General features: G+C 37.9%; 1 protein-coding gene across 1 annotated transcript in view; it reads right to left on the reverse strand.

Moving 5' to 3' along the window:
• The window catches only part of CF2H8orf34 (chromosome F2 C8orf34 homolog), a 164,353-nt gene extending 147,795 nt beyond the window's left edge, over positions 1-16,558 (reverse strand). Inside the window, 3 exon segments of the mRNA XM_049633303.1 lie at positions 16,165-16,239; positions 16,241-16,357; positions 16,359-16,558. Of these exon segments, the coding sequence (XP_049489260.1) occupies positions 16,165-16,239; positions 16,241-16,357; positions 16,359-16,493 (327 nt within the window). The 5' untranslated portion in view covers positions 16,494-16,558.
• Between the last annotated feature and the right edge of the window lie 799 nt (positions 16,559-17,357).

Genomic DNA, 17,357 nt, shown 5'->3' on the forward strand with positions numbered 1-17,357 from the left:
ACATATAGACTCTAGTGCATCTTAACTGGTCCAGAGAAGATTAAAATGACCGATTTTTCTATCTTAATTTTTCACAAATGAAAACTCTGCTGCATACTTAATAAGATCTTGGTATTAACAAAAAAAAAAGCTTCAAAATCAGACTTAATTTCTACAAACTATCCAATTTTTATGAAAAACCTTGATTATTTGGTCAAAATGAGCCATCAAGAAAAAAAACATCCATCTAAGAATCCCAGATGTATACCCCATGTGAGAGAGAAGGCAATCAATTAAACACACAAAAAAGGATGCCATTTATTTTAGCTGCATCTTTCTTAGGCTCACACAGATTGAATGGAGTCACATAATTACGTTTTTACTTTCCACAAATCACAATATTTTTTAAGTTTATTTATTTTGACAGAGAGGGAGGGAGGGAGAGAGGGAGAGAGAATCCTAAGCAGGCTCCACACTGTCAGCACACAGCCCGATGTGGGGCTCAAACCCATGAACCATGAGTCATGACCTGAGCTGAAGTTGAATGTTTAACCAACTGAGCCACCCAGGCACCCTACAAATCACAATATTTTTAACCACATGGATAACTTAAAGACTCTTTTCTGACAACAGAAAATCCAAATTGGTCCATCTTACACACACACACACACACACACACACACACACACACACACAAAAGGGGATCCACTGACTCCTGTAATAGACTACAGAGATATTAATTCCTTTTACTTTGTGGATCATCTTTTAATCTTCTGCATATTTTTCATTTATGAAGCTTAGAAGTAGTGGAAAGGTTTAGCCTATTTTGTGATAAAGCAAAGATTATCTTGTGTTTCTGCAAGCCATGCTGTTTTTATGCATTTACTCATTCAACAAGTATTTAATTAAATTCTTATGATGCATATACTACAAATTAGATACTTAGGAGGAACATTAAGAAAAAAAAATAAGCCAACAGTAGTTAGAAAAGCAAACCATAACGAAGAAAGTAGTTAAGTAACGTTGTGGTTAACCACAAAAGTGAGTGGCACAGCCCCTAAGTGCAATAGTTCATAAAACAGAAAATCTAGGGTAGCTAGAGAAGTCAAAAATATTTAATTAAAGAAACAAAACATGAACTATCCCTTAATGAGTGGTTGATACTCAAACAGGAAAATGTAGATTCTGGGGTATGTGCCCAGATCCTTTCTTCAGAAACAAAAGCTCGTTCTGCCAGCTGCCAGGAGTGTTGGCTGTTAGAGGCTCTCACCTAAGGTCTTGTCCAGATTCGTCCTTCCAGGAAGGCAGCTGCCTCATCCAAGGTCACATTCTTTGGAGGAAGCTTGCTTCTAATCACTAAAGTGCAAAGGAACAGCCTTTAAGGACCTCTGCACTTGCAGGGCTCTCCCTGTGATCGTCTGAGAGTTCTATTATCTATTATAACTACTTCACAGTTCACTTTGTTCCTCCACTCAAACCCACTTCCTTCACTCCCTTCACATCCCTTACGGGCTTAAGCACGCCACAGTTAACCCTTTGCATGCAAATCTCCACTTCAGAGTCTGTCTCCCAAGGAACCCCATCTAAGACATTATAGCAAACAGAGAAAATATTCCATGTAGAAAGAATATCAAGCAAAGACTTGATATTATATGTACTGGGATAATTGGACAAAGTACCTTGCTCACACTGAAGGCAGTGTGTGGGGAAAATGAGAAGTATGGTTAAGTAGATTTTGGAGGACCCTGAATGCTACCCCAGTTTGGAATTCATCTCATAATTCAATGTCCCAAAACTCTTGCATCTTTAATGACCCTGGACTGTGAATTCATCCTCCTGGATGGATGGACACAGAGCTAAAAGTGACAAAGTACAAGCATGAAAATTCTCTAAAGTTTGATTATCTTTAAAATGTACATGAACCTTGAATATCATCCACAGTTATTAGCATTTGTCATAATGAATACATACTCTTGTTTAAGAAGTATGACCACAATGAGTAGAGAAACAGTGTGTGTGTGTGTGTGTGTATGCGCGCACACGCACATGTGTGTTGTGTGTCCACACTTCTCAATGTTTTTCAACTCTTTAAAAAGGGTTTAAAAAAAAGAAAGGGGAGGGTAAAACATGATAGTCAGGTTATATTTGAAAATGTTGACTTATGCCTTTCCACTTGCCCACCTGGCACCATTTCTAATCACCTGGTGCTCATTTGCATGACACCTGCTTCTAGCTTGTCATAACCATCATTTTTTATTTGTCTCCTGAATGAGGGGTTTTCCTTCAACCTCTGCCAATAGGCCCCATTAGGGTTTTAGTTTACAAGAAATCCAGTACTAATATGCAAATATAGTACACATATGGGAGTTAGTAAGGGCCTCAAGGAGATGAAATGATCTAAAACAAATGACTTAATACTAAAAGCATTAGCACAGTAATACAGAGAGCTTGGAAAATCAGAATGGTTGTGGGAGCAAAAACAGCCCCTCCACTGAGCACTTCATATAAAAGCTATAGACCATTCTTATCCATTCTTATCTTTTTGCATATGTTACCTAGTTACATACACATACAATCTTGAATTCATATTTTCTACATTTTTAATGGTTCCATATAATATCCTATCTAGAGCAAAGCTTATTTAACCTTTTTAAGGAATATTTGGTAAGAAGAATGAGAATGAATACCTGATTGCAGGAAATGGGCTTACTGTGCATTGTGAAGACATGTCAGAGAACAAGGTTGGCAAAGTCCCTTTCCTTGTGGAGCTTAATTTAAGAGAGGGAGCCAATCTCTAAATAAATAAATGAGAAAAGGCCACACCTGATGAGTGCTGTGTGGAAATAAAACAACGTGGTGTGATAGGGGCTGATGGGAAGCTGCTGAGATTGAGTGGTCTGTGAGGGCCTCTCTGACAGTATGTTTAAACATGAGATCTGGACAGTAGGAGGAGCTGGCCATGTGAGGCATGTGAAGGAAAACCTTTAAGCAGAGAAAACATTGTGTAAAAGGCCTGAGTCTCAAAGCTTGCCTTTTAAGGCAGCTTCATCTCTGCTACTCAAAAGGCTAACCCTGGGAGGCTAATCCTGCAAACATATTCTCACTAAACATCCAGAATGAGCCAAATAAATATTTCTAGAAAGCAAGCCAGCTATAACATGTAACGACAGGAAACAGATGATTCAATACATCCTATGATATGCCCAAATTATTTGGACCAAGATTAGGTCATTCTATGATTTATATAACATATTTATATTCATCCTTATTTCAGAAGGAAGTTAAAGTATTTTCCAAAGAAGTATAAACTATGATCAAATAGCATAAATAAAAAGTAGAGGGAAACATAAAGTAAAACAAGTGAAGACAATGTGGGGAAAAGAAGGGAGATATAAATGCTCACGAGAAAGGAATCTTCATGTGCTACTGGTGGGAATACAAACTGGTGCGGCCACTGTGGAAAACACTATGGAGGTTTCTCAAAAAATTACAAATAGAATTACCTATGACCCAGTAATTCCACTACTGGGTATTTACCCAAAGAAACCAAAAACACTAATCCAAAAAGATATATGCACCCCAATATTTACTGCAGCATTATTTACAATAGCCACGATTATGGAAGCAACCCAAGTATCTCTCCATAGATGAATGGATAAGGAAGATGTGGTATATATACAATGGAACATTGCTCAGCCATTAAAAAAAATCTTGCCATTTGCAACAATATAAATGGATCTAAAGGTTGTAAGGCTAAGCAAAATAACTCAGTCAGAGAAAGACAAATACCATATGACTTCACTCATGTGTGGAATTTTAGAAACAAAACAAATAAATAAAGTAAAAAGAGACAAACAAAAAACCAGATTCTTAAATACAGAGGACAGACTAGTAGTTGCCAGAGAGGAAGTGGATAGGGGCAGGAGTGAAAGAGATAAAAGATATTAAGAGTACACTTATCTTCATGAGCACTGAGACATGCATAGAATTGTTGAATCATATTGCATACCTGAAACTACTATAACTCTGTATGTTAATTATATTTCAATAAAAAAAAATGTTCATGATAATGACCTACATTCTGGCTACCACGAGTTTTCCAGAAGCCTATACAAAGAAAAAAAGGAAAGGAATGCTATGAATTACACAATTCAAAATATTAATATACGACTGTTTTTCTTTATTTTTTATTTTATCTTTTATTTAATTCCAGTATAGTTAACATCCAGTGTTACATTAGTTTCAGGTGTATGATATAGTGATTCAACAATTGTATATGTTACTCAGTGCTTATCATGATAAGTGTACTCTTAACCCTCTTCACCTATTTCACCTATACCCTCACCCATCTCCCCTCTGGTAACCATTTGTTTGTTCTCAACAGTTGAGTCTACCTTTTGGTTTGTCTCTTTTTTGCTTGTTTGCCTTGCTTCCTAAATTCCGCATATGAATGACATCATCTGGAATTTGTCTTTCTCTGACTGACTTATTTCACTTAGTATAATACTCTCTAGATTCATCCATGTTGTTCCGAATGGCGAGCTTTCATTCTTTTTATGGCTAAGTAATATTCCATTGTATATACATATATACCACCTTTTTTAATCCATTCATCTTGGGCAGATTCCTTAATTTGACTACTGTAAAGAATTCTGCAACAAACATAGTGGTATCTATATCCTTTCAAATTAGTATTTTCATATTCTTTGGGTAAATACCCAGTCATGGAACTATTGGATCATATGGTAATTCTATTTTTAATTTTTTGAGGAACCTCCATACTGTTTTCCACATGGCTGAGCTAGTCTGCATTCCCACCGACAGTGCACGAGGGTTCCTTTTTCTTGGCATCCTTGACAACACTTGTTGTTTCTTGTGTTTTTTATTTTAGCCATTCTGAAGGTGTGAGGTTCATAACCTATTTTTGACATTATAAAAGAGAACAGTAGTTCTCATAAGAGGATGCTGTCTAATGCAATGAATATGCCCCTCCACAACATCCTTTAATAGATGACAAAACCGTATTTTCATGGTCTGATTCTTATAATGACTCTCAATAAAGGCTTCTTAGATCACTCACTGCACAGCTCAGTGAAAGTAATTCTTTAGTGGGTCACCGTAAAGCTGAATGGGCACCCAAGTCACTCTTCAACTAACTTTATCCAAAAATATACTTGTTAATAACTTAAGAACTTGATGTACATGACCTGCATGAATTCTTCACTATGATTTCTCAAGATTGAACTATTGATAAAGTAGTGACACTGCCCTCTGTCTTGGATTCCCTATCCATCCATAGACTATGGCAGTGACGTGTTGCTAATTGTACACAGACCTCAATGTCTTACCTGAATATAAAGAAAGGGTTAGATTTTTAAAATTCTGGAAAACTAAGACTTTAAGGCTCCACATAGCAGAGTATTTGTCATCTGTATATTTTAAGAGTGTTTTTCATATCATTGTTATATCACTAAGAGGAAAGATAATAAGAAATGTTTCAATAAATATTTTTAGTCAGAATAGAATAATATTCTGTGCATAATAAACTGTAGCTGGTTTTAATCACCATTTTATATAATGCTAAAATAATTATTATATATCGTAAATAAAAAACATAACAAGAAAAAATGAAATCAACAAAACAATACCAGATCCTCTGGAGAGAATCCTAGGAGTAAAATAGCATTAAAATAAAAATAATATCTCAGAAATACACAGCTACAATAAATCTTAATACAATATAGTTCACTTCACACAAATAGATATATTATTTCAATGTGCAGACAAATCAAATGTACTGTCAATTCAATATAGCTTGTCACTTTTTGATTTCAGATCAATATGTTCAAAAAGCAAAGAAAGAGCAGGAGTTATATACCCCTTTACACTCCAGGCTATACTTCAAAAAGAAAGTTCTCTCTTTTATGTTAAAGGAACAACTTACAACTGAAAACTGTCAGTGTGTTTCATGTAGAACATTACTCAACAATCAGATCATTTAGGTATTTTTAATAATTCATGTTTAGATGTCTTACTGGTGCTAAGAACTCCCAGGAGCAAAAACAACAGAAACTAACAAATCTACCCTTTACCTTGTTCAATTTACATACTTGATTCTATGGCAAATTTATTGGAAACCAATCTCTAAATCTGAACTTCAAATATTAATTTCTTACTTCTATTAGTCTATTAATGGAATGTATTGCTGTGTATGAAAATGTACCAAACATATAAACAGAAAACCAAGGTAGGCTTCTGTAAAATTTACCAGAATATAATATTTGAGAGTGCCCCAAGTATTATCAGTCTTTTCTAAATATGCAGGAGTTTTTGAGGACAGGAAATATTTTATTTCAATTTATATTTCTTAATACATAATACAGCACCCAATAAATATGTACCAAATGAATGTAAATGACGTTCCAAACATCATGTGCCAAAGAACTTAATAGCTGTTGAAAAGATAACAAAGTCATAATGAATTTTAAAGAAAGTGAAATCTCTCATAAACTGCTGAGACATTCCCAGACTCCTAGTGGCAAATGATTATTCATACCCAAACCACACTTTTCAAATTTGATAGGTTGATCCTGATTTTTCATTCATAATGATTTTTTTCATTCATAAATGTACTTGACAACTATTTAGTAGAACACCATTTACGTACCAGACATTTTCTAGGCAGGAAGATACAGTTAAAAAGACTACCAAAATATCTTCCTATAAGAAATTTATACTCTAGTGGAATAAACAGAATATAAACTGAAATCAAAGGAATAAATCCAATAAAACAATATCAAATACAATAAGGGATATAAAAAAATCATGCTACAGAGAGTGACAGGGACATTGGATCTGTGTGTGCTATTTTAGTTGGGAGTGATCCAGGTTGCCTCTCTGAAGCAATAAGATATATTCTGGATTGTTTTCTAATTATGTATAATGTCTCCAAATTTAGCCAAAGTAAAGTATACTTTTGTGATACAGCAACAAGCAAGACCTCCCTTTCTCCCACTGCTTAACAAAGAACATACACACACACACACACACACACACACACACACACACACACACACTGGCCTACTCTCCTTTCTAACTGTGCCACAGTGCTTTTTCAGAGATATCAGAGCTACAACCTTAAAAAGCAGATGTTTACTTTGTTGTTTTTTCCACACTTTGAATTAGTTCTAATTTCAGGATACTAGAAGGCCATCCTTCAAAAGCATCTCTCCACAGGGTCTGTCACTGAGTTATTACTATTAATTGAAAAGAGAAATAGTAGCATCTAATGAGATGGCAGTCAAAATACTGGGTGTCCACCAAGTGCCAGGCACTGGATTGGGTTCTTTAGACTTCGTTTCATCTCATATAGTCCTCATAAAATCCCTCTTAGGTATTGTCTTGCAGATGAGGACATTAATGTTCACAGAGATCATCAAGTGCCCAGGGTCAAGCAGAGAATAAATGGTTGCTAAGCTCGTGTGATTTCCAAAGATCACCTGCTTCATCCCATATAACTGTGTCATGCAACTTCCTCCCTTGAAATGCAAATGTGCTGGGGGGCGGGGTATACATTTAGCCTTATACAGTGGTGTGGATTAATTTATCAGGCCCTCTCGTGAAAGCAGATATTAAAAAGGAAAAAATATAGCTGAAAGTGAATTAGATAGTTAAGTACATAATTAAAAGTTATTCACTGTACATAAAGGCTAATTAATGTGATGGGGAATATTTTGCTCTAGGTCTTAAAGGAATAAATATTAAGACGCTATTTGCTAGCTGGTTGTGACTTAAATGTATTTTTTTCCATAGATGGAAAAAAATACACAAGTCTTGTTTGTGTATTGTTTAATTCAACAGATATCAACTGCTTTATTGTCTGTGCTTTATTGTCTGTGCTCCACTAGACACTATAGTGAATGCACAATAAAGAATGAGGCAAGATATTTGTTTCCCACCTTTAAGAACTGAAGATCTACTTTGGATACAAAACATGACAAACACCCATTGTCAGCGGATTACTGATACTCACACATCCTTCACTGTGGAAGAGCCCTCTCTCTAGCTGGACAGATTGTCCTCTATGACTGGAAGGGCACAGAGGAATGACATAAAAAGCATGGGCCCTATTCTAACCAATCACATCAGTCCACTTTTTTAATGTATGCATGTTACCCTATAAAATTCTCTCTCAGCACTGCTTGAGCTGTGTTCCACAAATTGTGATATATCTTCCTTTCCATTGTTTGATGGATTTTTATTTCCCTGAGATTTCTTCTTTGACCAGTAGATTATTTAGAAGTATTCTGTATATTTTCACAGCGTTTTAGAAATTTTCCTGTTTTCTTTCTGTTACCATTGTAATGGAGAAAACCTGTTGTATGATTTCAGCTGAGGTTTGTTCTGTGGCTCAGGGAATGGTCTGCCTTTGTATACATTCCATGTCACTTGAAAAAAAATATGTATTCTGCAGTTGTTGCATTGAGTGGTCTACAAATGTCGACTATATCCTTTGATGTGCATTTGTTCCTCTATAGCATTCCTGATTTTCTGTATAGTTTTTCTTCCAATTGTCAAGAGAAGGGTTTTGAATTTCCTAACTATAGTTGTAGATTTCTCTATTTCTCTGCTTAAGTCTGTCAGTTTCTGCTTCAAACACTTTGCAGCTCTGCTGTTGACTGCTATTTTTCTCAGTAGGTTTACCCTTATATTACTGCATAATGGCAGTTCCTGTCTCTGGTAATTTTCTATCCTCTGAAGTCTACTTTATCTGACATTAAAAGATCCACTCCTCCTTTCTTTGGATGTTTGAGTCATATTTTTTTTTCTATTCTTTACTTCTAGCCTACTTGTTTCTTTGTATTTGAAGTGAGTTTCTTAGACACTGCCTACTGGTTGGGTCATATTTTTTTAATCCACTCTGACAATCTCTGTCTTTTAACTGGTATATTTAGACCATTTGCATTTAATTTAATTATTGACATATTATGACTAAAGTCTGCCATGTTATTTTTTTTTCTATTTGTTCTTTGCTTTGTTTTTCTTTTTCCTACTCCTGTGAGTTATATGAACATTTTTTAGAACTCCATTTTATTTGTTTTTTAAGTTTATTTATTTATTTTGAGAGAGTGTGGAGTCCGATGTGGGGCTCAAACTCATGAACTATGAGATCATGACCTGAGCCAAAATCAAGAGTCAGATGGACACTCAACTGACTAAGCCAGCCTGGCGCCCCGAGAACTCCATTTTAAACTACCAGAGTTTTTGAGGGCATCTTTTTGTATAGCTTTTTTAGTGGTTGCTCTAGGTATGACATTAAAAATGCACAACTTATCAATAGGTGTTGTTGTTTTACCAGTTTAAGTGAACTATAGAAACCTTACCTCCTTTGCTCCCCTTTACTCTTTCCTGCTTATAATACAACTCTCTTAAATATTTTCTCTACATACATTTAGAACCACATCCGACCCTGCCATAATTTTTGCTTCAACCATCAAACATAATTTAGGAAACTCAAGAGGAGAAGGAAAATGTATTATATTTAGTCATATTTTTTTCTATTTCTATGTTCTTTCTTCTTTCCTAATGTTCTAAAGTTTTTCTTTTCTTTTATCAATTCCTCTCTGTTTAGAGAACTTCCTTTAGCCAAACTTTTAGAGTAGACCCGTTGGTAACAAATTCTCTTGGTTTCCCCTTCATTTCTAAAGGATATTTTCTCTGAGTATAAAACTCTAGGTTCTTTCTTTCAGCATTTGAAAAATATTGTGCCACTTCTTTCTGACATTCATAGGTTTGATGAGAATCTGCTGCTATTCAAATTGTTTTCCCTGTATAGGTATGGTATTTCATTTCTCTCGCTCCTTTCAAGATATATCTTGACTTTTTTTTTCCCAGAAGTTTAACTATAATGTATCTTGGCATGGATTTCATGGCAGGAATGGCCTCATTACCACTCAGCAATGTTGAAAGTCCTGACTCTTTTTCTAGGCCTCCCCTGACATGACCCAGGTGGGGAGGGAAAGGAATGCCTCATTATTGCCAGGGGTGAGAGAAGCCATGCTTCCCACATGATCTCCACTGACACTGGTCTCAGAATATAGGGGTAAGAGTGGGGCCATAATGTAAATATAAATTAAAACTAAATGAGATATCACACAAACCTATTAGAATGGCTATCATTACAAAGACAGACAACACCAAGTTTTAGCAAGAACGTGGAACAATTGGAATCCTCATACAGTGTTGGTTGGAATGTAAAATTGTACATACACTTTTCAAAACTAGTGGCTAATGTCTTAAAAAGTTAAACATACACCTACCATATGATCCAGCCAATTTACTCCAGGTATTTACCCAAGAGAAACAAATGCATACATCCATATAGAATACTATTCAGAAACTAAAAGAAATATATTACTGACACATGACACAAGATGGATGAATTGTAAAATAGTTATATTGAGTGAAAGAAGATATACAGAAAAAAAGCATGCATAGCATAGGATTCCATTTATACAAAACCCTAGAAAAGGAAAACTATTCTACGGTAACAGAAAGGAAACAAGTAGTTGCCTGGGGAAGTGGAGAGAATAAAGAAGGGTACAAAGGAAGAATGAACAAAGAGGCATTCTAGACAACAATAAGGAAGGAAGGCATATGAGGAACATGTCCAAACTGAATCCAACTATTTTAAGGCACCTTCCAGAGAATTCCAAATAACATTTCCACCACTTATAATTGACTCTATGTCACTTGACCATAGATAGGTGCAAAGGATATACCACCATTCATAATAAAGAAATTCTGTTCATATGGGAGAAACAGTCTCTCTGCCTCAGCACCTTTCCTTGTGTTCCAGCACTCTTATGAATTTATTTTTTAACATTTTTGTTGATATTTCAATAAAAGTTTGGAGGGAGAAGAGGAAAATGCATATGTTTAGTTGACCATGACTTTAAGTATAGCTTTACTCAGAACTATAGCTTAATACTTACTGATTTCAATTGTATCTGTTAAGTCACAGAAACAATTCTTAACTAAGTTCACGTAATTTAATGTTCAAAAAAATATCCAATGGGTGAACTACTTGTAAATACTTATTTCCTAGATGGTCTTTTTTATTTTTAATATTTTTTAATTTTAAAATAACTTTAAACTTACAGAAAAAGTATATGAAGAGCAGAAATAACTCCATATATACTTTACCTAGAGACCCCATTCAAGGTTTGCAAAACTGTCCTAATAATGTCCTTCCTAGTGAACATATCAGTTCTAGGACCATATTTTGCACTTAGTTGTATTGTCCCATCAGTTTGAGACTTTCCTTGACTGTCATGACTTTACACATTATTGAACACATCAGAAAATCAGAGTTTCCCTATCAAAATTATCAGATATTTTCTCATTATTCAGTTCAGGTCATGTGTAATTGGCATAAATATTAAAGAATTAAAGTTGTTTTAGCTGCATACTATCAGGAGCACACAATATTGATTTGTCCCATCACTTGAGTAAAGTTCAGTCTTCCTGGTTTCTTCACTATAAAGTTACTTTTCCCTTTGTAATTAACAACTACTTTGTGGAAAGATACTAGACATTAGGTAAACATCTCATTCCTCCTCCAACTTTCACCCATTAGTTTTTAGCAACAATTAATGTTTATTGCCTCAATTATTGCTCAGTGGTTGCCAAGTAGTAATTCTCTAATTCCATCACCACTTCTACTCTTATTAATTGGCATTCTACTATAAAGTAAAGCTTTATCTTCTCCCCATAAATTAGATACATTCATGTATCCCAATATATTGTAGTGGAATAAAATACTCCTATTTTATAGTATGATAATCTGTTACTATCATACTTTGAATCTCAAATTGCCCCAGATTTAGTTAACAGGAGTCTCTTCAAGCTTTTGACATGTTCCTATAATTCTTTGACCACTTCCTTATTCCCTGGCATAAGATGGTCCAGGTTTATCTTGTGCTTTCCCAGACTCAAGCCTAGGATCAACCATTTCTCCAAGGATATCTGGTTCCACTTGATGGAGAATGGTATTTAGAACTCAAAATCTGTCACTTGGTGTGCTCACTGCTACTGAAATGTTGCTATTTTTCAGGCCATCACAGTAGACAGAGTAAGGAAATAAATGTAGGCATATATACTTATGTATATGTTACTACATACAAATCCATATTTACTTCTATTACATTTATATCTATTTCTATTCTTGAAGTTATGAGATACACCAGTACCTCCAATTTCAATCCAACACTGCAGGGTGCATTCTACATTTTCTCCTTTTTGTATTTGTGAATCCCGTCTCTATCAGCAATAAAACTGGACTGCATTATTTTCAACATATTTACTTATTCTCTCAACAGTCTTCTACCTTATATATAACAAATCTCCTGATCCTACCAGGCCACTGCCTGATAATCTCCAGGCCAACTTGAGTTCAAGGTTGCAGACATGGCTGGAATATGTAGGGCAGGGGTATCAGAAAAAAACAAGTTGCGCAGTAGTAACTGTATGAATGATGCAAGCTGATGGTTGACCACACATTTGATATGAGTCCACTTCATAACATATGTGTCAAGTCAGTTAACACAAATTTAGCCCATGTGAGTAGAGGTACTTTGAACTAAACAGAGAAGGTGATAAAGTGGTTCCATTCTACTTGGAGTGGGTCAGACCACATTTGAAAAAAATGTAGTGAATTTGGTTTGCCACATCTTCAATACACAGAGATTTAAATATTCTATGAAGATTTAACGGGGACCCCATTATCCTGAGTTTTAATAGTTTAGGATTTCACTCTCTTGTAAGCATAATCAGTCCTAAACCAAGATATATGACTGCCCTGAGCACCCTTCCAACCAATAATATTCAAATAATTATTCTGTTTATTTCATGGAAATGGGAGAAACTGAAAAGTATAAACTTCTCTCTGTTGAAAATATTTACTGTGATGTTCCACATACACAATTTCTTGGGAATGAAGTTTAACTACTTACAACATAGACAAAGTAGATCACTTGATCCCAAAAAGCAGATATATGCCAGTTGATTATTCAATTTCAAAAGTTTTAACTGTCAAGCTCTTCAACTATTAAGCGGTTGGCTGAGGTAAGTCTTGTGTTTGCGCCATGAATCTTGCCTATGTGTGCTACAAAATACCATACTTTGGTGAAAGCCAAACCATTTCATATCTTGCCAGTTAAGTAAGGAGTTACATGTGGAAATCTTTATTAATAGGATTCTAGTTCTAATTTATTGAAGCGATGTCAAGCATTCCTCGTAGATTGATGCCTAGGCTATCAGGATACTAGCCTATCCTGAATAAGCCAATGAGAATACTAAAAGTATTAAAAATTTCAAGAGTTTGTGGGATATGTCATTATTACCATATTCACTTTACCTCTTTATATTATTTAATTAAAATATCATTACCCAGCTCTAATGCAATGATTTCTAGACATGGTTTTGTAATGCCTCTAAGCATGTTAAATCATATTTAAAGACAATATAAATTTATACCCTTCAATCACATGGAAACAAGATTAATTTTCATCTAACATAGTTTCACAATACCATATTGTGTATAGCTTTATAAACTTCTCAAATGATAAAATTTAGAAATAAGCAAATAAACTAAGTTAAGAAATAAACTAACTAAATTAGGTAATTAAGCTGTATAGTTAAAAAAATAACAAGATACAAATATTCTCAACCAGTATATGTTATCTTTGTTTTTTTTTTTTAAACAATATTCCCGTGCTCTCTTTAAAGTGCTTTACTCCAGTAAGTTTTCTTAAAACATTCTTAACTTAGAAAATCTGTAAAGGGAACACATTTTCAGGTCTTGTATATTTTCAAAACTAAAGTAAGCCTATGTCCACCAACTCCAGGGCACAAAAACATCACAACATAGCACAGATATTAAAACTTAAGAGTCACAAGAGTTTAACTTATGACACCGTTTCTTACAATGTGGTCCAGAAATTAAATATGTAACAATCATTTGTGCCACTTCTTACTAAGTCCAGGTTCCTGGGCTCCTCCTTGATCTCCTGAAGCAGTTCTCATGAGAAGCACTGACCAAAGCCCTGGGGGCTTTGAGAATGCCAGATGAACACTATACATTTTATATTCTCTCTAGCATGAGACAGACGCTACAGGCTAGTGAGATTTTCCAATTTTGTGAAGTATATATAATTCTATTCAAAACTAAGCTCTGTTATGATCAAAATTGTTGCATACAAACCTGCTTTTAGAAGCAGAAACTTAGCTGTTTTCTCCCTTCAATTGTTTAAAGTACATATCGGCCCTTAAAAATTACTCACCACTGCAATCCAAGCTAATAGGAATGTAGGTAATATGTCACCCAAAAAAAATCAATAAAATACATAGCATATAATTTTTTTTTTTTTTTTTTTTTGGTGAGGAAGTCTTAAGATTTTATGAGACAATTTCGTCTTCACTTAAAATTCATTAATGCAGAACTATCTAGAGGGCTAGTTTTTTTTAAATAAGCACTTGATAAAAATCAAGTTGGATTTATTTCCTAATTATGTAGAAAGTTTACATATATTCCAAACTCTATCATTATCATTTGGAGAGAGTCTCAGCAACTTTAAGATAAATTAACAAATCTATTAAAACAAACAACTCACTTAATCTCCCTGGTAAATTATACTTTATGTTCTAGGGGCGTAGAAACACTGTGAAAGTATTTCATGTTTCTTTTAACACAATTAATACACTGTGTCACAAAGTGTTATTATGCTTCAGCTTTTTATATAGATAGATGTCGAACTAGGCATGGTCTCTAATCATTAGAATAAAATAAAACAACCTAGTTGCACCAGCAATAACACTTGGGCAGAAACAAGAATCAAGACATGCATTATAGGACTTCATGACTCTATACAACGAGTTTCAGTTGAAACAGTAGCCATAGCTCCCAAGACACTACAACGTTAACATAAAGTTGGGCAGAAAAACTTGAGATCTTGCAAATCTTGGTTCCCTGAAACCCATCCTCCCCAGAGAAAAGACCTATCTGATCACATCCCTGTCCACCTCTCCCTTTTTGTGCTAGGGCATTATTTCGCTTCCCCCACCCCTCTCTGCAGTTATTCTCTTCTCCTCAGTACTAGGGAACAACCCCATTCTCTATCTTTTCCCCCTGCCGCGTTACAGCCTTACTCCCACGCCGCGGACACGTAAACCGCCAATAGTGACCACAGCTGCTTTTGGTGGGGGAGGGAGGATCTCGAGCCTCCCACGTCCGTCCGATCGTCTCCCACCCGTGCCCAGCTGGCTGGTGGGACCGGGCTGGGAACGGACCCTGGGCATTCCTTCCCGCGGGAACTAGCATCTGCCCAGCGCGCTGGCTACCGCCGGGACGCTTTGCCAGTGCCCGGTTCAGTCTCTGGTTCTTTTTCTCTTGTCCTCCCGCTCTTCCTTTCTCCTCCTGTATTTCTGTCATCGGTTCTTTGATGGTGAGAGAAAGCAGCTCAGAGCTACACGTCTCCTCTCATAAATACGTTTATGCTTTTCCTGAATCTTTCTCCGCCCCTTTCTCACCCTAACACATGTAGGGTCTGCAATGCACAGGACTCTCCCTTCATCCAGAGATCAATGTCAGCGTCTCAGTTTGACAATTTCACTCAAGGCGCTTCATCTACCGAAGCCTACTCCTTACCAGTTCAGTTTTCTCCCAGTTAACCATAGTCTCCCCCATTGCTAAGCGCCTCTTTCACCTTTCTGGGTTCTACTACTGCCAACATTAAAACAAAAAAAATCCAACATGCAATACGGTGTAAATTCCAGGAAGAAAGTGTGAGCGTGTAAGACAGTCTAAGTGTGTGCATCTGTGGGTCTCAGCCTGTCCGGGTCCTGTGCATAAGGCTGAAAGATGCAGGACAGTCAGACCGCTCAAACTTCCCCTGCCAGACTGACGCTGGGCCCTCTCCAGCTCACCTGTCCGCGCCCAGGTAACCGGCAAGGTGCCCGCCCGGCCGCGTTCCCGGACCCCCTGGCCCGGGCAGAGCGAATGCCAGCGAACTGGGGCCGCACGGCCACCCCTCCCGCGCATTTGTTCGCGGTCCCTCCTTCCCTCCGGGTGTTCTGAACCCCTTCCCCCAGATACAAACGGGACCGCCCTCCTCCACAGCGCCTTACCTCAAACAGGGGACCGATCTTGTTCTTCTCCAGGTAAGCCTGGATCCGGGATTGTTGATGAGACGCCATGGAGAGACAGAAGGGGCCGCGGAGAGTGCGGGAGAGCGCGCGGCCGTGCGCCTGGGCCAGGGGACAACCTTCCTTTTTCCCCCGGACTGGAGCCGGGACAGGAGCTCCAGAGCCTCGGCTCCCCCGGCGTGGCGGGCACAGCCCCGGCCGCGGGCGTGGGCTGCAGCCCCGGGAGCCGCGAGCGCGTGGGGCGCCGAGAGCCGGAAGCTCGGGCGCGGCGCCGCCAACTCAGTCAACTCCGAGGCGAGGGGAGAACTCATTCATCGCGTTCTCCTCCTGGCGCCCACCCCCGCCGCTCTCCGCAGCGCGCGGCGCCGGGGGAAATTCGAGGCAGAGGTTCCAGGTTCCTCTCTCCTCTGGGCGGCAGCAACAGCAGCAGGAGCCAGGAAGCGAATGCTTCTCCGCCTGGCGCGGCGCCGGGAGCGCCCTCGGGCGGTGGGGGGCTGCGGGGCTCGAACTCGCGGCAAGCGTGCGTGTGCGTGCGTGTGTGTCCGCGCGCCCGACTGTGTGCGTCCCCTTTCCCCGTTGCAGGAACAAACAGCCCGGGCTTCTCCCCAGGCTGTGCTCGCCCTGCTCGCTGCTCCCTAGCGACAGCGCCGCTCAAAAAGCCAATGGTGAAGGTGCTTCTTTCAAAGTGCACATAAATCTGGTGCTTGTTGGCTACTCTTGGCAGCTACAAACGCTGTTCGAAAAGGATGGTCCCCACCGCCCCTTCGGAGCCTGTCCTCGGCACCTCGTGCTCTGCCTACACTAGCTCAGAATCGGAGAAAGGCAGAGTCATGGGAAGATGCGTGGGTCTGAGGGTTTGCCGCTAAAATGAAGTTGTCTTCCTTTAGAATGTCTGGCTTGGCGCCCATCTATAGGCTGGGAACCCAGATGAAAACTCCCTAAGTGCAGACACCCAAAGGTTGGGAGCCACCCTTTAGCTTTTGGTAGGAATAAGAGATAAAAGCAAGCCAGTCCTCCTTTGCAAATCTGAATTCCTGATTCACGTATAATTACGTGAATTATAATCTACATGTTCTTAATATGTCTGTAGCTACACGCCAGATACTACTCTATTCCACCTAAAGATGCTTCCTCTAGACACCTCATGAGATCCTCAAATTTAGACAATACCTTTC

This window comes from Panthera uncia, chromosome F2 (genome assembly GCF_023721935.1).
Source record: "Panthera uncia isolate 11264 chromosome F2, Puncia_PCG_1.0, whole genome shotgun sequence".
Classification (NCBI taxonomy): Eukaryota; Metazoa; Chordata; class Mammalia; order Carnivora; family Felidae; genus Panthera; species Panthera uncia.